This window comes from Lactuca saligna, chromosome 5 (genome assembly GCF_052625555.1).
Source record: "Lactuca saligna cultivar CGN05327 chromosome 5, ASM5262555v1, whole genome shotgun sequence".
NCBI lineage: Eukaryota > Viridiplantae > Streptophyta > Magnoliopsida > Asterales > Asteraceae > Lactuca > Lactuca saligna.
Window position 1 is genome coordinate 185,150,099 of NC_136421.1, and position 20,369 is coordinate 185,170,467.

At 32.0% G+C, this 20,369-nt stretch overlaps 2 protein-coding genes across 9 annotated transcripts; one reads left to right on the plus strand and one right to left on the minus strand.

The window, feature by feature from the left end:
• Nucleotides 1–649: 649 nt before the first annotated feature.
• On the minus strand, nucleotides 650–3,573 carry FAD6 (fatty acid desaturase 6). Of its 2 annotated transcripts, none has more exons than XM_078957723.1 (10): nucleotides 3,381–3,573; nucleotides 3,242–3,296; nucleotides 2,395–2,640; nucleotides 2,161–2,304; nucleotides 1,931–2,082; nucleotides 1,715–1,837; nucleotides 1,448–1,625; nucleotides 1,243–1,361; nucleotides 1,039–1,153; nucleotides 650–913 (listed from the first exon to the last, which is right to left on the minus strand). In XM_078957723.1, the coding sequence occupies exons 2-10, from the start codon at nucleotides 3,272–3,274 to the stop codon at nucleotides 752–754; spliced, it is 1,272 nt and encodes a 423-aa protein (XP_078813849.1). In that variant the 5' UTR covers nucleotides 3,275–3,296; nucleotides 3,381–3,573; the 3' UTR covers nucleotides 650–751. The 2 variants fall into 2 exon arrangements, with proteins under 2 accessions (XP_078813849.1, XP_078813848.1); XM_078957722.1 differs by having other exon boundaries at nucleotides 2,395–2,636; nucleotides 3,381–3,572.
• A 4,366-nt stretch (nucleotides 3,574–7,939) lies between these two features.
• LOC144997862 (formin-like protein 13) lies at nucleotides 7,940–13,466 on the plus strand. Of its 7 annotated transcripts, XM_078957725.1 has the most exons (15): nucleotides 7,947–8,332; nucleotides 8,473–10,579; nucleotides 10,704–10,830; nucleotides 10,907–10,978; nucleotides 11,076–11,174; nucleotides 11,260–11,301; nucleotides 11,408–11,488; nucleotides 11,566–11,616; nucleotides 11,744–11,825; nucleotides 11,895–11,989; nucleotides 12,090–12,161; nucleotides 12,248–12,364; nucleotides 12,647–12,715; nucleotides 12,808–12,874; nucleotides 12,958–13,466. In XM_078957725.1, exons 1-15 carry the CDS (start codon nucleotides 8,260–8,262, stop codon nucleotides 13,119–13,121), a joined length of 3,318 nt encoding a protein of 1,105 aa, XP_078813851.1. In that variant the 5' UTR covers nucleotides 7,947–8,259; the 3' UTR covers nucleotides 13,122–13,466. The 7 variants fall into 7 exon arrangements, 3 of the variants coding, with proteins under 3 accessions (XP_078813853.1, XP_078813850.1, XP_078813851.1); XM_078957724.1 differs by having other exon boundaries at nucleotides 7,946–8,332; nucleotides 11,744–11,989; XR_013659963.1 differs by lacking the exons at nucleotides 12,647–12,715; nucleotides 12,808–12,874; nucleotides 12,958–13,466 and having other exon boundaries at nucleotides 7,943–8,332; nucleotides 11,895–11,984; nucleotides 12,248–12,324.
• The last annotated feature ends 6,903 nt before the right edge of the window (nucleotides 13,467–20,369 follow it).

Sequence of the window (20,369 nt, forward strand, 5' to 3'; positions counted from 1 at the left end):
ATGCATTCATATGATATATGACCTTTCATCTTTTTTTGTTTAGTATAAATAATGAATATTATGTATTGTAAAGTTTGATGATTTCATCACAAGTATTGGAATAAAAGTTCTCTTTACTCTCATATCTTTCTTTACTTTATAATTTATCTTGTTATTTGATCATATTCTATAACAAAATTTAATATTTTCTTATATTAATTAAATTTCAACAATATCACATAATAGTTTCCGGTTACAGCTCCTAAAATATGGAACTGGAACTATTTGTACCCATTAGGACCAATTCTTGAAGCAAATCTCCCTATAAGAAACAATATGATAAATTGATATTTTGAATTTATTCTAAACGATTCTTAAAAAGTCGACTAAAGTCTCATCAAAATACATGGATGGTAATTAGAGCATGTTATATCTTTAGTATATACGCAAAGGAACTTCTAATTAGGTAACAATTACACCATAAGATATTGGTTAAAAACTTATTACATAATTTAATCATATTTATCCTAAGTTTATATGCAGTGGTGCCAACATTTTGACTTTTACAAGATTCTTTCTGATACCATTTTCACATTTGACGCATAATGTGAAATGTGAATATGAGGACACTATTATTCCAAACTTAATTTTCAATTTAGTTTTATGGTAATGAGCCAACAAGAAGCTTTATTCAGAAAAATAGTATCAATAAGAAAAGGAAATAAACAATTAAAAATAAATAACCTCAAACAAAAATTAAAAAAACAAAATATTAGGCGTAATCGGGCATAACCCGTCTAAGAAATCTGATCGGCTCCGATATCTCAGGAGCAACCTCTTCAAAAGAGATATAATTACGCTCCTCATTGTACACGTGGCAGACTGTCAATATTGTCTTCATTAACCGCCAGTTCCATGATGCCTCGTTCATATACTGTGTTGTGTATCACAATTCATACAAACAAAAATAATTAAATTTCTTTTTTACTTAATGAAAAAAAAAAAAACAACTTAATCTCATTTCCCAAATGTGAAAAAAAAAAACAAAAAAAAACTTACTTTTCCCCAATTTTCTTGAAGTGCTTTATGAGCCATTCTCAAATTGTAGCTTGGAATCTTTGAGGAGACATGGTGAGGAATATGAACATTGATATCATGACAAAGGATCTCTATCCTGTATACAATAATTTAAAAAAAAAAGAAAAAGTATTAGAGTAAAAATATTAGTTTAAATGAATTAAAAATACTAGTTTAAAAAGATACCATCGAGGATAATCACAATGCACGGTTCCACTAAGTTGGGCCTGAGCCGGATTCCACTCTTCCGACGATTTGAAAGGTATGTGAGGCGCCGTGTGGTGAACCATCGTGAAAGTGCTCATCTGCAAACACAACAACATCTACACAGTGACAGACTGACACTGACAGTGACAATGACAGTAACACAGACTGAGGAAATTCGTATTACCCAAAAATGATAGCCTAGCCACGGCATCAGCCAGAACTTTATCCATCCAACTAACCCCACTTTATACACAATCAACGGCCATCCAATTGCCATAAATGCGAAAACACAAGCCAGACTAATTTTCACTCTTCCAATTTCATTTGATCTAAATTTACTCAAATTAAAATGCCATATTAACCTGAAAACATTATAAAGTAATCAACAATATGTATTTTAACTATTTTTCATATCCAAATGTCAAAAATAAATTATATATGGAAAATTTACCAATGTGATATAGACATGATGGGGCGAATCGGACCATATCCGAATACAATTGCCTTTTTGAAAAATGGTGACTCATCAAAATGTTTTTTCATTACAGGATGCCAAGCAGTATCTTCGTTCAACCTAAAAGAAAATTAAAATAAAATTGAGCTTCTATTGCAAAAGGGTATTATTGTAATTTTTAAATAATACAATTACAATTACAATTACACGTACATGTTTGTTTTCGCGTGATGTCGATCATGCTTGAAGCGCCATGGCTCATAGGGGTATATTAAGGGTAAAAAGGCCAAAGTTCCAACAATATCTTCTAATAATTTGTTTTTTGAGAAAGATTTGTGTGCACAATCATGACCTATTACAAAGAACTTTTGAAGAAAAAAAAAACTTTAGAGTGATTACAAGAAACTCAAAAAGTAAATGAAAATGTTTATTTACGATTTTACCCCTGTAACTGCAGTTCCTGTCCATGCCCAAGCTAATGGAAGAAGATACCATGGGGATTTGGCAATCATGAAAAGCCCCAATGCATATGAAGTTGCAGATATCAAAACCGATTTCCATGCTTTCATGTTATCAATTTCAAATACCTTTTGAGAATAAAAAAATACATATGAAGTATTAGAGATGAATATGTTTTTAAAAAAAAGGATAAAAATTAATAAGTAAGAGTGTAATACGGATTTGGGAAGAGTATCGATGATGTTCTTCAATGTGATATTATCTGGAAGTGATTCTCCAATTTGTCTAAAACCGTAATTTTCGCATAATTCTTGTCTTCTTTCTGCACTGTCTGATGGTAATGGTGGTGTGATAGGACTGGCTACTGCTTTGACTATTTTACCCTTTCGTAAAGGAATTACATATTTTTGGGTTTTGGTTTTGTGTTGAGGTAGAGCTTCCCACTTTAAAAGAGATGTGCCTGTCTAATCAAGCAAGTATTGTAGAAAGTTACATTATTTAATTAACTATATCTATATACTATTCAGCACTAAATTTCTCTTTAATATGATGCCTAATAATTACAGTATATCTTAAAAATAACTAAATAGAAAGCATGGGAAGTAACTAAAGATATACTCATATACTAAGTTACTAACTATTGCAGCCTAAAAACAAGTAAACATGCATAAAACACCACTACCACCTTTAACACGTTTCATAGTAATTAGCTACTGTTCTTTCTTCTTACTCTTAATCTCTTTTAATTGGTGTCTGAAGGCCCTAACCACATTAGGGATTCTGGTTTTGCAGGTCTAGATAGCACTCTACTATAGGGACAACATTCAATATCATCATTCATCGACTATGTTTGACATCAACGAAGCAATATATAGGTCTGTTAACCACGTGGAGGTTTACATATCTATAACCAGAAAGCCATCACAACCTGATATTGGGCAAAATCATCGATTCTAATGAACAGACTTAACTGTTTAACTGTTTAAGACCGCGTCTTGTTACTAATGCATTGAGACGATAAAACCCCAAATCTCCAAATTAAACCACGAGAGTAAGGATTCATACCTGTTGGATACAGTGACACAAATCTGTGTCCATGAATTCGCTTTTGTTGAGGACCCTAAAATCAAAATTAACCAAGGAACATCAAACAGTGTCTAAGACGAACAAATTCAACTTCAGAGATTGACGGAATGCATGTTACCTTCAAAAGGAAACTAGAATCTGCGAGTCTGCAAGCCATTGGAAGCAGAAAAATGGCCGATTCACGAAACCTTTTGGAGATTTAAGAGGGTAAACAAGAGTGGGGAGCTCTAAAGAGAACCATAAAATACCGATTCGATTCAGTGGGGTTTAAAATGATAACACATAAACCCCTCTTCTCGCCCTCTTTATGGATAGAAGGAGTTTCGGCCCCTCGTTATCCCCAGGACCCAAAGTGATGTTTGATTCACGTGAGACAAGTAAAGTTTATATAAACAGTCCTTGTACTATGTTTCATTACAAAATTGCTCCTCATTTTGTGCAACTATCTCTATATATAGGGACGAAGATTTGGACGGGGAACCGGCCGAAACCGAATAAAATTGATCAGTCCGGGATCGGGACAATATTTTTGTGGATTTTTGAAACCGAAAACCGGTAGAACCGGCAAAAAAACAGAACCGTGTGTTGCTATTTCTCGATGATCGGTTTCAATATTGAAGACACAACAAGAACCAGTAGGAACTGGAATCGATGGAACCCAAGGACCAGTTCGGTTCCTATTTTCCACCAAGTTCGGTTTCCGGGCCGATTCCGATGCTCATCCCTATATATATATATATATATATATATATATATATATATATATATATATATATATATTAAAAAGGAAACTTGATGACATCATTTTCAACAATCGGGACCATTCATTGTATTTCCTTGATTAATTTCAACATTTGAATCGTTGTTGATTTCTCTGATGATGTCATCCTAAAAAAACAATTCATTATTGATTGAAGGCATTCCAAACTCGGTTGATTACAAAATGTCTGTCTCTATAATAAACACCTTCCATGTTGAAATTGATAAATCAACCACCTAGTTAGCGATTTTTGATAAGTCAATAACAATGATTGCAACATATTTGATTGAAATCCTTTCTAAATCACTTCCTCAATCTCAACTATTACGTGATTACAAATATTAGTATTAATTGCATATCTTTTTGTTAATTTAGTATACCTTTATGCTTTTAATTTAGTTAGAATGTTAATGTTTTTTTAAAGGCGAAACAAAATTTCCATCTTATGACTATAAAAAAAACACATGAAAAAGATGAACAACAACCCTCACATTTAAATTTTATAAAAGTTGATAAATAATTATTTGTGTGATAGATGAAAGATCCATTATAAATAATTGTCTAATGTCATGTATTGAGAAATATGTATTAAATAGTAACAAAAACTATGATAATTTATCGCGAATAATCATGTGACAATCGAGAAGATTCTGTCACTGACCACCTTTGGGAGAGAGTAGGAAAAGAAAAGTCATAGATTAATATTGTAATATTTGATTTATGAGATAATAAAAATCAAATATGCCTTTACATTTATGATTAAATCGACTGTTAGGCTCGAAAATAAGCATCTAAAACTTGTGTCGTCTTTTAAAATCGTTAATGTATTTAGAAAGTACTTGTCGACGTGATTTCAGGGATATAAAATTTATAAAAATCAAACTCCGGTTGGAGGAGTTATGTATTTAGTAAAAAGTACAAATGAATTGCATAATTAAAGTTATTTACGTCAAAACGGTACTTAGAGATTGGTTAATTTTTGACTAAAAGTGCAAAAAGGAGATTCGTACTACTCCTTGAGATACAAACTTGGACAAATAATGCCGAAAACGGGATCCGTATTTGAGAGATATGATTTTGAAAAATCATTTATTTTTACCTTTGTTAGTCACAAACAAATGAAAGTCAAAACTAGCTCAAACAACCTAAATGATAGTTTAGTACTCCTTGAGGTCATCGCATAGATATAAAGAGGGCTTAGATCGGAGCTCGCACGAAAGAGTTATGATTTTTACAAAAACATTTTGTGCGTGCGAGGTGTATGCTTATGCCCGTTGCGCACCTGCATGGGATTCGAGTAGATTGCGAGACACGTGGCCAAGTAGGGGAGGTGACATGTGGCAACCTATGGATGGAGCCACGATAATCATGCGCGACGCGCACCTAAATTCATGCCTATAAGTAGAAGGCAATACAAAACCATTTATGCACAACTTTCTCTAAATCTCTCTTTTTATGGTCTCAAATAGGTTGTTACCCTAGGCGATCCTCGGAGTCTCGAGCCCGATTCAACCCTACATCAACAGTTTCACGCGTCAAGGGTGAGTTTACAACCTCATTTTACTATTCCAAAGGTTTTAGGGGGGGGGGGGGGAGGATACATGCTTATCACACTGCTTTAGAAATATATATATTTTATATGTGATTATATAAAGCACAAAACCTTAGGATAATATACTAATAGATACTCTACCTAGTTGTAAGTTATGATATTATGCCTGAAAATTATGATGCATAATAGTCTAGGAAAAGTTTTTACCTAGAGGTTATGCTGACCAATTTCCTAGGATAACATAGTATCTAGAAGTAATGTTGGTCAATTATAGGGATATTCACTGTATCTAAGTCACTACTCCGAGTAAATATCATGTTTTCAACCATAATTAGGGTATATATAGTAAAATTATATATATATATATATATATATATATATGTGTGTGTGTGTGTGTGTGTGTGAGATCTGTAGTTTATAATTATCAAATATAAAGTAAATAAATTATATAGTAATAATTATAGGAGTTATTGAGTAAACGAATTAAAGAAAATATAAAACATCTAAAGTCAAATGTGTTAAAAGAGCTTTTATTACTCATCCAATAGTCTTGATTGAATTCGGCTACCCCAAACCTATAATCGTTACTCCTGCGAGAGCCAGAAAGATATGTATAGATAGATCTATACGGGTATTGTCACCCTCACCTACGATTGCTAGCTACAATCTCGACAAAATAACTTTCTTAATTATATACAAGTAATATTCGACGTCCGATGAAGCGTCGTACGAGGGAAACTATTAGTCTATAACGTCGATTATGGGGCTCATGGTAATGCATACTGAAAACCTTAGAGAACCAACTACCTAGAGGGACGCCTTCAAGTAGTTACTATTATAATAAATTACGGTTAATAAAATATCCTAAAATATATTATAACAAATTAGGATGAGTGAAATATTCTAGAAAGTATTTTAAGTTAGGATTGGCAAAATATCCTAACTATTTCTAAAAGAAAAATGATTATTAATTAAAACAATCAAATAAAATAGAAAACTATAAAAAAAAAGTGTGAACTCACCAACATTACGTATTTGAAATCATGTGTAGTGATAACGGTTTGGAATTCAAAAATTATGCGTTTGAAGAATTTTTGACCGACAAAGGGATTTCTCACAATTTCTCTTCGCATTATGCTCTACAGCAGAACTTCAGGTGTTTGAAGAAAACCAAATCCGTATAAACCGACCGGACCAAAAAACGTTTGGTTTAATCGGTTGATTTTATTCGGTTTTCAGTTAAACCGAAATTTTAAAACCTTATTTTATTCGGTTTTCGGTTAACATTTTGTCTATTTCGGTTAACAGAATAAACCGATCAAGATTTTAAAATAATAAACCTTTTTATTTTTTATTTTTCGATTATACATCTATTTCATAATAAATTAAACTATTAGTTGGAAACTCTTAATGAAAGTAATCGATTTATGAATCTGCTTTATATGGGTTGTGTATGGTTACGCTGTTATGTCTAAATCTTTAATTTTCGTATTTTTAGCTTAAAGTAACATATTTTTCCTTCTAACACAAAACAATAATATAATTATTTTTTAACCTAACCTTTTATTTTTCACCAAAAATAATAACAAATTTATATTTTTTAAACCAAAATTGTGGATATTTTTACTTTTTAATCTAAAACAACAATATACTTATATTTTTAAACCAAGACATGAACATATTTTAGTTTTTACAAACTACAATGTGTTTTCTTTAAAATATGAAATGTTTCACTGCAAAGAAATAAAAATCACCAGCCGAGAGAAAACCAATCGTCTCTAGGAAACTATTCACCAAAATGAATCTGTCACATACGTCGTAACAAGGAAATCATCTAATGCCACCGAAATGAAACCAATCGTTGAAATGAATTAATCTCCGCCGCCGCATCGCACGAGTATGCTACTAATACATCCTTATACATGTATGTAAATGTTATGTGTCTATACATGCCGCATGTTATAGAATTTAATTCTTATTTTATACATGTAAATTCACGTATATAAAATACAAAACATATATTTAGAATTCACAAAACTTGAATTTTTAAAACTCATATAAAAAAACTTAGTGTTATGTTAATCATTTATACGTATCAAAAAGAAAAAGAGAAATTAAATATTCTTTTATATTTTTTTCTCTATTTTAAATGGTGATTGAAATATTATTATTTCTATTAAATACGACATATGTGTGGATGGATATGAGAATACTATTTAATTTATGGTATCAAAATGTCAAAATAGAGATATACAAAACTTGGTACATAGAGGTAATCTTGGCAAATCCCAAAAATATCGGGTAATAACGATAATCTTCAAAAATATCCCTATTGAAAATTCGTAACACCTTATTGAATATACTTTCATGCTACAGTCATAGTTGGTCTCTGTCGAACAACAGTGCTAAACACGTTGTCGTCTGACGTGTAACTGTAACTCGCCTCCCAGAAACCTGATTTCAGACGTAACTTCAAGCTTTCCTTCTCTTTCAATCAATCAACAGTACACCACCACCTAATACATACTCAACCGCCATAGATTCACCACCGACAAAACTCGTCAGTTCTCTACCAGCTCCTAACTGCTACAGCAGCACGTATCTATCTATCTATCCATCTCAATTTCTCTGCACACATAGTTTGCTTTTACAGTTTTAGGGTTTCAAGTTCACTGATTAATACTAATGGCATTGTTACGGAAATTGTTTTACAAGAAACCACCTGATGGACTTCTTGAAATCTCTGAAAGAATCTATGGTAATCAATTTTACCCTTTCGATCTTTCAAGTAGCGTTTTACAACTGTTTTTCTGTTGTTTTAGGCCTAATAATTCGTTTATTTGTGAGCTTGGATTTTTCTCTGTTTGCTGATTGATGGTTTGCACATTTGGTGTTTAGTTTTCGATTGCTGTTTCACAACTGATGCTTGGGAAGAAGAAGATTATAAAAGTTATGTGGGAAACACAATTTCTCAGCTCAAGGACCATTATCCCGATGCTTCCGTCCTGATTTTTAACTTTGGTGATGTAAAATCAAGTCAAATCGCTTCTGCTTTGTCGGAATATGACATGACGATTATGGACTATCCTCGACAATACGAAGGTTGCCCATTGCTTCCAATGGAGGTTATCCACCATTTTCTAAGATCAAGTGAAAGCTGGCTTTCACTTGGCCAGCAAAACATTCTTCTGATGCACTGTGAGCAGGGTGGTTGGCCGGTTTTGGCTTGCATGTTGGCTGCACTTTTGATTTACAGAAAGCAATACGCTGGGGAATACAAAACCCTAGACATGGTTTATAAGCAAGCTCCGCGTGAACTATTACAATTCTTCTCTCCTCTAAATCCTTTACCTTCTCAATTAAGGTACTTACAGTATGTATCAAGGAGGAATGTCGCTACAGAATGGCCTCCATTGGATAGGGCACTCACTTTGGATTGTGTGATAATCCGAATGATTCCTGATATTGATGGAAACGGTGGTTGCTGTCCTATTTTTAGGGTTTATGGACAAGATCCTTTTTTTCCTGGTGATAAAACCCCTAAACTTCTGTACTCAACTCCAAAAGGGAGCAAGAATGTCCGACACTACAAACAAGCAGAATCTGAACTGGTTAAAATTGACATCAATTCCCATGTTCAAGGAGACATCGTGATGGAGTGTATCAGTTTACATGATGATCTGATTCGTGAAAAGATGATGTTTCGCGCAGTGTTCAACACAGCATTTATTAGGTCAAATATTTTAATGCTCAATCGTGATGAAATCGACATGCTTTGGGATGCTAAGGATCTATTTCCCAACGACTTCAGAGCTGAGCTTCTTTTCTCAGACATGGACACTACTGCAGTTTCTACAGTTCCAATAGATTCGACTTATTTTGAAGAAGAGGGCCTTCCTATAGAAGCTTTTGCTAAAGTTCAAGAGATGTTTAACAGTGTAGATTGGTTAGATCCTAAAAGTGATGCTGCAAGAAATGTTCTCCACCAGATAGTTGCCTCAGACATTGTTCAAGAAAAGTTGTCTGTTGAAGCTCATGTTCCTTCAAATCAAGAATCACAAGAAGTTGCAGATAATAAGGTTAAACTTAAACCTACTAAAACTCCATTAATCCCCCCCTCCATTCTTCTACCTAGCCCCTCATTAAAGGACACTGAGGGGGACACTAAGGAGGACAATAAGTCTCCATCCTCCCCATCCATCCTCCATCGTAGCCAGTTAAAAAGGGATAAAACAGATAGTAAGGTTGAACCTTTTCAATCTTTATCTTCCCTCAAATACCCTGCAACTCCTCCGGTGAAGGACAAAAGGGATACTATACTTCAACCTTCTCCACCACCACCACCTCCTCCCCCTCCGTTAAAGGACAAGCCAGTTATTAGAGCAGGTCCCTCTCCATCACCACCACCGCCACCACCACCTGTAAAGGAAGGTAGAGTTGAAAGAGTTGCATCCCCGGTTCCCCCACCACCACCACCACCTCCCCCAGCATCACGGAATTCTTCAGGCCCACCACCACCACCTCCTCCTCCAACATCACAGAATTCTTCAGGCCCACCACCACCACCACCACCACCGCCTCCTCTGGCTTCAAGGATTTCTTCAGGTCCACCACCACCACCTCCTCCTCCAGCATCACGAAATTCTTCAGGCCCACCACCACCTCCACCACCTCCTCCAGCATCACGGATTTCATCAGGCCCACCACCACCACCTCCTCCAGCATCACGGATTTCTTCAACTCCACCAGCACCACCACCTCCAACCTTCTCTAGTGGAAATGTGAAGAAGGGTGTTGTCCCACCTCCACCCCCACCAAAAGCAGGCAATAATCCTGGAGCTCCATCTCCTCCACCACCTTTAACTAAAGGGCGTAGTTTGTCAAAAACAACTTCTTTGAAAACTCAACATTCCAAGAAACTGAAGCCTTTGCATTGGCTGAAGATAACAAGAGCAGTACAAGGAAGCTTGTGGGCTGAGACACAAAAATCTGGTGATCTTGCAAAGTAATTTTTTTTTTTCCTTTTTTTTTTTTTTTTTTTTTTTTTTCTTTCTTGAAAAAGGATGAAGCCATTTCTCCCACTAACTTTGCCTTGATCCTCTGTTTTTCTTATGGTTCATTCACATTAGGGCACCCGAAATTGACATATCAGAACTCGAGTCTCTGTTCTCAGCATCAAACCCTAACCCTGACCAAGGGGCAGAAAAGTCAAAATCTCGGACAGTGGTAGCTAATAAACCTGAAAAAATACAACTGGTAAAATATTGAGTAGAATGAGGTTGTAATTCTTTGTACATAAAGTTATTTTACTATATTGTTCAATTTCCTGCAGATTGAGCACAGGAGGGCATATAACTGTGAAATCATGCTTTCAAAGGTCAAAATACCATTAAATGAATTGATGGTAAGGTCATTTAGATATCTATATTATTGTTTTTATAGTCTATAATTTATACTAAATAATGTTCTTCTCATAGTTCTTTGCTTGTGAAACTTAACAGGATCATGTCCTTGCGTTAGAAGACTCAGCAATGGATTCAGATCAAGTGGACAACCTCATAAAGTTTTGTCCAACAAAAGAGGAAATGGAGCTGCTTAAGGTAAAATGTTAATTCAACTGTTTAAAAAGGTTCTATGAAAGAAATAGCCCTTGCTTTAACTATAACCAACAATTTTTATGGTTAGGCTTACAAAGGAGAGACGGATAAATTGGGCAAATGTGAACAGGTTTTAACTTTGTAATATACACATTTTTCCTAAATTAATTTAAAAATATGTCCACAACTTAAATTAATTTGATGGACACATTTATATTTATTATTTATTACAACAGTTCTTCTTGGAGTTAATGAAAGTTCCGCGTACAGAATCTAAACTCAGAGTTTTCTCTTTTAAGTTACAGTTCAACACACAGGTGAGAACTAAGAAGATATTCATATTATTTATTTATTTTATATATAAATCTAAAACTTGAATTTTGTTGGCATTTAGGTTTCTGATCTTAGGAAGAACCTGAACATAATAAATTCTGCAGTAGAACAGGCAAGTTATGATAGTTAATTAGTTATTAATATATATATATATATATATATATATATATATATATATATATATATATATATATATATATATGTATTTGTCTAATTAATGTTGATGGTGTTTGCATCAGACCAGGGGTTCTGCTAAATTGAAGAGAGTGATGCAAACAATTCTTTCATTAGGAAATGCATTGAATCAAGGGACTGCAAGAGGTGAGTTAAGTTTGACTTTGACTTTGACATTTTATACTCACAGAAATATAAAAATTGATTTTGTTTTAGGGTCTGCGATTGGGTTCAGGTTGGATAGCCTGTTGAAACTTACAGACACACGTGCAAGGAACAATAGAATGACGCTTATGCATTATCTTTGTAAGGTATTTATTTTATTTCTTTTCCTTTTATTTTAGTAAAAGTAAAAGTAAAAAGAAAATTATCCTTTTTTCAACTTTTGTGAATCACGGTGGATGCATGTAGGTGCTTGCTGACAAACTACCTGAAGTTCTTGACTTTTCCAAGGATCTTCAAAGTTTGGAACCTGCAGCAAAGGTATATTCTAGTTTAATCTTCTACAAATTTTTAGCAATGTTTTTTTTTTTTTTAAATGTTTAATTATATTGATTATTTCTTTCCAGATGCAATTGAAATACTTGGCGGAGGAAATGCAAGCTATTACCAAAGGATTAGAGAAAGTTGTCCAGGAATTGTCAATGTCTGAAAATGATGGACCCGTGTCTGAAAATTTCCGCAAGGTAAGAATATCAGTCTGACATAACATGACATAACAGGTTGTACTGCATTTGACATGTATTGGAATGAAACTGATATCAATGGAACAAAAATTACAATTTTTTGTTCCACCAAAAAAAGATGGGTTATGGACCCACTCTCAATCTTTCGCCTATGCAAAAGACAAAAATGCCCTTTTTTTGGTGTGATTTTGTTCCATTGACATTAGTTTCAGTCCAATACATGCCAAACACAGTACAAGATAAGTCGTCTTAACTGAACTATTTTGTGTTTTATTGGCATAGGCTTTGAAGGATTTCCTTTGTTCAGCAGAAGGTGAAGCAAGATCATTGGCTTCTTTATATTCTACCGTTGTATGTCACATATATATATTTTTTTCTTTTTTAAATATAAAATAAGTTTTTAAACATTTTACATTTTTAAGCAAAGCTTCTTATTATTATAGGGTAAAAATGTGGATGCTTTAATTATTTACTTTGGTGAGGATCCAGTCCGTTGCCCATATGAGCAAGGTAATAATAAATTACAAAGAAACAGATTCTTCACATTTTTTATAAGTCTGATTATATTTATATTTATACCTTTTTGTTTTCAGTTGTTTCAACTTTGCTCAAGTTTGTGAGAATGTTTAATCAAGCACACGAGGAAAACACCAGGCAATTAGAGGCGGATAAAAAGAAGGCAGAAAAGGAAGCCTCAAATGAGAAGTTAAAACAACATATAAGTATAACACAATCTCCTGTAAAAAGTATCAAATAACTTTTTTTATTTTTTATATATTTTTATTGATGATCAGGATGTATATATTTAAAATGTGTAGTTGTATAGTGTCAAAGTTTTTGCAGCAGCATACAGAGCTCTCCTGTTTCCACTGAAGGTCAATTTTACTAACTGTTGACTTTTGAGGTCAACCATATGACTATTTAAAATGTACATTTTGATATGGATTCTGTTAGCATATAAGGAGGGCATGTTGGTAATTACCAATTACGCAGTGTTTAGTTTGTTAGCTAGCTGTATGACTACCAACAGTTGGCTGAAAAGTTATGTAATAATGGCAACGACTTTTTGGGTTCTTTAGTACATAGCATCGTGCTTTTCACCTTTTTGGTTTTATTGAAATTTTAAAAGAAAATTCAAGTACAATATTTTGAAATCCGTAATAACAATGTACTTCCATTTTCTTACAATAATAGCAACATACTTGGTTTCAATGTTTTTACTCCTTTTTACCTATATAAACAATGTACTTTATTTTTTTTATTCAATAATCAATATAGTAACACACTTGCATTTCCTTATTAATTATGCCAATCATGTTTCATATTATCTATTCTAATAAATAAATATTTTTTTTGTTATAGGATACTCTTACTCATTTTGCTATATGTTATTGTGTAGTTATTTTAAATTAGTTTTTTTTTTTCCACATCTCATTTTTAAGTTTTTTATTTTATTAAATTCCACATAATATTTAAATATAATAATTACAATAAATATAATAATATATATATATATATATATATATATATATATATATATATATATATCAATTTCATTAATTGATTTTTTTTTTTTGATTTCAAAGTTTATAAATTAAAACATCATTAGTTTATTTATTTATTTATTTAAATTATTTGTTTAAATTAAAAAAAAAAAACATTTTAATTTTAATAATTCAATATATATTTTTAAAAATTTTTCTTATAAATTCAAGCTTTTCGAATGTTTAGAATTTCATATTTAATTTTTCTATTAAATAAATTCATATAATACATTGATCTTATACCTAGTATTTTGAATATTCACCGAAATCAAAATATAACATTTTGAAAATTTTATACAATTACAAGATTTTACATTAATCCTTTTATATACCCGAACCACCCTCAACAAGGGCCTTATAACTTACCTAGTACATTCAAGAAAAAGCTAAAATAATAAGATAACATAAAAGAAATATCAATTTATTCTTCTATAATATTAATTCAAATCTTCTTCAAAAAAAAATATTAATTTAAATCAAATGGGTTGTGGTGACTTGATAAAGATTGTGTGGAAGAGGTGGCGAGTAACTTATCGATTCATGTCGAATTTTAACATTACTTATTCTTATAGACATGAAGGTTCAACTACAATGAGATTTGAACATGAAACATAGTCGACCCAAGGGCCGGACGAGATGGGCCACAACCTAGGACATCAATTGAGACGAGGATAATAAATTTTATAAAGTTCTGAGTATATTTTGTTTGGGCCAAATTTTAGATCCACACTAGAAGTCCAGCCCAAATAGAAGGGAATAAGCGAGAGTCGACTATAAAGGATGAAAAGCGAATGCGACAATTGAAATTTAGAGCATCCACAATGTGAGTTTAATGAGAGAGTTGAATGAAGTGGCGAGTCTAGGTGTCATTCAATGGATGAAACTCTACCATGGTGAGATGCCACCTAAGCATTCAATGGATTTGGAGTTAAATGAAAAAGGAAAGTTTTTAATCATTAAATATATACTATAAATTACATTTTGTAATATTCTATTGAACTTTGTAGAGTTTAATGCATTGTAGAGAAAAAATAATAGAGTTGTATGGATTATAAAAATATGATGTGACAATCCATTAAACTCTATGAACTTCAATATATAATGGATGGGGAGAAGCCGAGGTGACAAAAAATATGGCATAAAATCTGGTTGTATAGGAGTGGTGCTAAAAAATGGACACTTTTGTCCTTGATCTTTCTCTGAATTTTTTTTTCTTCTTCAGATTCCGAACAACACCACCCACCATCGTCCATCGCCTCTCAAAGACGATAACTTGTTACCAAAAATACTTGAATGTTCTTCATGTTTTGGTCCAAGATCTTTCTATGATTCTTCATGACATGTTGATTGACATTGATTGGAGCTTTCACAATAATAATAATAATAATAATAATAATAATAATAATAATAATAATAATAATAATCTTTTAGATAGATTATGCTTTCATCTTTTTAGTACAAATTAAGTTTTGCATATCCTCCCCTCTTTAATCTGCATCCAATAGCTCATTTCTTAGTCGCAGGTAATTCATGCTTCTTTCATGTCAATAAGTGAATGAATAAATGTTTATTGTTAACAATTCCATGTCGAATTGGGAAATCCAATTATACACTACTAATACACTTTACAAAATGTCTCATCATTGTTGTCTTAGAGCATCACCCTCTAATGAAGACTTATTTCAAAGCTTTTTTTTTTAATTGATTCATATCTAATTTTCATTTAACACTATTAACTCCAATGAAAACTTATTTTAAAGATTTTTTAATTGATTCATAACTTATTTTCATTTAGTACTGTTATAATAGATTGATTTATGTGCATTTATATTGATCACACAATATATATTGAATCGTCAATAATCATTATAGTATAAAGCTTTAAACATTTAACATTTTCTATTTTTAACATATATTATTTTTATCCCCTTAATTATATTTTAGTTTTAAATATTTTTCATTTATTTAACTATTTAATTATTTCTCTCATAAATTTTCATTTATTAAATGTTTATATACTAATTTCTAATGATAGCCTTAATTTAAAATATTTCATATTAAAGTATAATATATGTAATGACTACTAGTTAAATTATGAGGTTTTATGAAGATAAATGAAAATGAATAAGTTAAATTTATAAAAAAAATATTAGAAAAACTTAACAATCGAAGTGCTCATTTAATTAGAGATCAAAAGTATTAAAATAATAATTTGACAAAAATATTAAATGATAGAATAGGTTAACCATTAAAGATGTTTTTTTCAATGTTTTAAAACCCGGGTTGACCCGGCCGGTTCAAGCGGTTGGACCGTGACCCGGGATAGAAGGCGGGTCAATTGAGACCGGTTTTTTGTAAAAATACGAACCGGATCGAACCGGCCGGGTTTCCTCTAAACCGCGGTTCAACCGCTTATGTCGAACCGGTTAAAACCGGATTGACCCGTTTTAATAGGATTTGAATAGTTGAAAACAAGTAGCGAACGCCAAAACAACGAGCCGTTTGTGGTTTCTTCAATGTTTTTAAATATTTAAACTTTGTGGACATTAAATTATTGGTTTTATATGTTTATGCATTATGCATGAAAATAAAAATATATAAAAATAGAAAAAGATCATAAACCGGGTTGATCCGACGGTTCAACCGATTGACCCGTGAACCGCTCATCATACCGGGTCAACTAAAAACCCGGGTTTTAAAACATTGGTTTTTTTTAAGCTTATTACTATTTGATTTAAGTTATTTATCACTTATTATATATATATATATATATATATATATATATATATATATATATATATATATATATATATATATATATATATTTGATATTGATCACTCAATAAATATTGAGTGGTCAGTATACTTTTTAGTATATTTAACCATCTCATTTTCTAATCATATTTTTTTTTACCTTTAATTACATTTTAGCTTTAAATATTTTTAATTTATTTACTAATTAATTATTTCTATCAAATATTTGATGACATATTAAGAAATCCAAAATTTATAACGATTTTTAATGATTATAACATTAATTTTTTAATATTTCACGTATATAAAATAAAGATCCAATATACATTTGTTTCTATTTTTGTTTGTTTGTGGCGTTTATAAAACATGACATGAGTTTAAAAAATGACTAATTAAAGGGATAAAATTTTATAGACTATTTTGAATAGACAATGATATATTACGAAAAATAAAGAAAAATCTATTGGAAGAGGTTAATCATTGAAGATGTAATTTAATTATAGGTTAAAACTAATAGAATGATAAGGTGATAATAATTTTAAGTCATAGTATAGGTTAACAATTGGAGATCCAGGTGGAGGGAGTCATTTCCTCCCAACCCATTTAACATACTGTCATATAAATTTTTCTTTCTTCTCTCTCTTTTATCTTTTCTACCCCACAACACATGAAAAACTTATTTTTTCCAACCCACTCAACCCATTCATTTTTTTTTTTATTTTAGAATAAACACAAACTAAAAAAAATTATACAAAACTAATTTACATAATATTAAAATATACAAATAATTTCGAAACTAATTAAACATAAAACGGTTATCTACAATAAAGTCCCTATATTTTGGCAAAAGTTTCAAAAAAGTCATAATTTTTTTTGAATGAAAAAGCCCAATAAACCGGACAATTTAGCCCTTATCATCTGGTGACCCTCATTTAGCCCGTTAAAAAAGTCTACATGGACTGGGCATGCTTAGGTGGATGGTGAGTCACTTAACGAAACTTAAATATATACATCATTCATTCGTTCGTGCCCTAAAATCGGACCAGGCAAAAATCAAAGCAGGAGGAGTAGCTACAAATGTCGTCTTTATCTTCTGTAGGAAGCAGAGGTTCAAATCGAAGAGTGATGAATCGACTAAGAAGAAAGTGCTATTGTGGTGATCTCGTTGGCAAATGGACTTCGTAGACTCTGTTTAACCCATGAAGAAGGTTTATAGGTTGCCCAAATTACCAGGATGAACTCAAAGACTGCAAATTCTTCCATTGGGTGGATCCTCCTCAACCAAATCAGTGGTATGCAAATCTCTTACTAGAATTTCACAACAATATTAATTTGGAGAACAATGCAATTTTCGGGGACTATGGACAACAAAAAGTTGAAGGGAACTTTTTTGGGGACATTGTGGAATAATCTTATTATTCGGGAAGTCAATACATGAAAAGTGAAACACAAGAATAATACTAATCGTATATGGCCCCAAACTTTTGAGTATAAATAAGACACCTTTATTTAATCACAATATTGATTATGCATTATTTTTTGTTTCGGGTAATAAACTTATTACTTGAATTATAACAACAGTTGTCCCATACATCAAGCATGCACATTATGTTTACCTATGGTCCTTACTTTGTGAAATAGATCAATTGAAAACATTTCCAATGATGCTAATTTCACAATTCCTAATCCTTATCACTAGTGTAAGAATACCAAATTCTTCCCACTATTAGAATATGTTAGATTCTAACATTTTATGCAATGATCCTTTTGTAATCTTATTGCACAAAAGCCACCAAGACTTTGCCAATGAAATTACAAAGTGCTGTATTGGGATTGTTACAAGACAATTCCATAGATGTGAAGTTTCACATTCAAAGTACATTCCTTTGAACATCCTTCTTGCATAAAAGTTTCTAATCTATACATAGATTCTCGATATCCAATTCTCAATATGGAAACATTTCCATATTTTCCATACGACAACTCATTTTTAATAGATTCCTATCTATTCATAATAATGTCAATATGGTCCATCCATTACTATACTTCCAGCTGTCCACAAGCGACCAATCATTGGTGAACCTTAGATTGTCCTTAACAACTGTTTAATTAATTTAGTAATATCCGGTTCTAGTCTTTTTTCCCTCTTAATCCCCTAGACATTTGAAAATTTTTAGAACGGTCAAATATTACAGCAAATGCAATCGATCCTATACCCGAATCGTACATGATACAATTCATAACGAAAAACGTGATACTTTACCAGTTTCTTGCTATAATATTTCTATTTGCCATGTTCTCACAATTAAAAATATGAAGAGGGATTCCGTAATCATAATCGAATTTTGAGAACGCAAATAATATATACCATTGACTAAATTTGATTAAAATTTCTTGATCTAAGCTTTTAGATTTTGAAACGAAGTACAATATTCTCTCCCTTAATTATAGCAAAACAACTTTGCAACCCCTGTAACTTTGCAAAGTGAAACTTTTGTTTTCTTTAATTAATATTGCTAACTTGCAATACTTTTGAAATAATAATCATGCTCCCACTAACATGATGATTATATCCATACCATTTATGCTCCCACTAACTTTGATACGTATTCAGAAAACAGTTGGACTTCTAGAAAACAATACTTATTGACTTCCGAAGCTCATTTTTATAATACGATAAGCTTCGATAAGCTTTTATCTAAGCTTCTCAAACTCACACACCTTTCCTAAGATAACTCACATGTGTGTCTAAACTAATTCAAAACTTATATTACTAAGTCTCAAATGTTCAGACTAATCGCCAAATCTCACAATTCGAACTATGATGAGGGATGCCGTAATCATAATCGAATTTGAGAATACAATTTACACAATCAACATCTCCTTAAAATCTCTCTTAGTGAAAGCGTTTCCTCACAATCATTTTCATGAAATGGGGGAAACTTTATGACGCTTCGATTTTATGGTGTATGTGTTCCTATCAATATGAATTTTTCATAACCATAATCGTAAGACAAGGTTTAAGACAAATCCAAACTTATATGGACTAAACTTGTTCATCCTTAATTTCTTGCCATCAAGGGTCCCACTATTGCTTCCAAGTTGTTGAGCAGCTCACCCATACCTTTCAATGTACTTTCCATTGATCAGGGTGACTTGCCTCTATGCAATCAATTGAGAACTCATAGAACTCACATGCATAGTTGACCAAACCGTAATGACACATAAACAAGAATATGTCAACACGATAGGTTATAAACCTCAAGTCATGTGTTAGTGTCTAATAATAGGTTTACTCTTGATTAGTTCTTGAAACCTTTCAAGATCATTTAGACTCCCACTGACTACTTGACATATAAGATTCTCTTGTCAAGAAACATTTCTTGACAAACAAATATTCAAGAGTTAGTGAGGATTCTTATCAAGATAAACATTACACACAATTGGTCTTGGTTGGTCTTTGTCTTATTCAAGACATCATAACTTACCAATTTCAAATGTGCAAGAGTAAGAAAAGCATTTTTCTACTCCACATTTGATGAGTGTGTTAAAAAATTCTTAAGATGCGTCACTCAAGTCACAATCTTGGAGTATGACTCTAAGACTTGATTTTTGAACAAAGTATGATTTATCCTTTTGATTTAATCATTTCAACAATTTCCGATTCCTCTTCTTATCCATACTAGTGCACTAAGGTCTCATTAGAG

Bases quoted from the DNA above. Each gene is read 5' to 3' on its own strand.
- FAD6 (XM_078957722.1), bottom strand. From the start codon at position 3,419: ATGGCTTGCAGACTCGCAGATTCTAGTTTCCTTTTGAAG. The intron at 2,637-3,241 runs GTATGAATCCTT...TTGATTAGACAG, and splicing joins TGTGTCACTGTATCCAACAG to GCACATCTCTTTTAAAGTGG. The intron at 1,626-1,714 runs GTAAATTTTCCA...TAATGTTTTCAG, and splicing joins ATCATGTCTATATCACATTG to GTTAATATGGCATTTTAATT.
- LOC144997862 (XM_078957724.1), top strand. From the start codon at position 8,260: ATGGCATTGTTACGGAAATTGTTTTACAAGAAACCACCTGATGGACTT. The intron at 11,175-11,259 runs GTAAAATGTTAA...TTTTATGGTTAG, and splicing joins AGGAAATGGAGCTGCTTAAG to GCTTACAAAGGAGAGACGGA. The intron at 11,489-11,565 runs GTGAGAACTAAG...GTTGGCATTTAG, and splicing joins AGTTACAGTTCAACACACAG to GTTTCTGATCTTAGGAAGAA.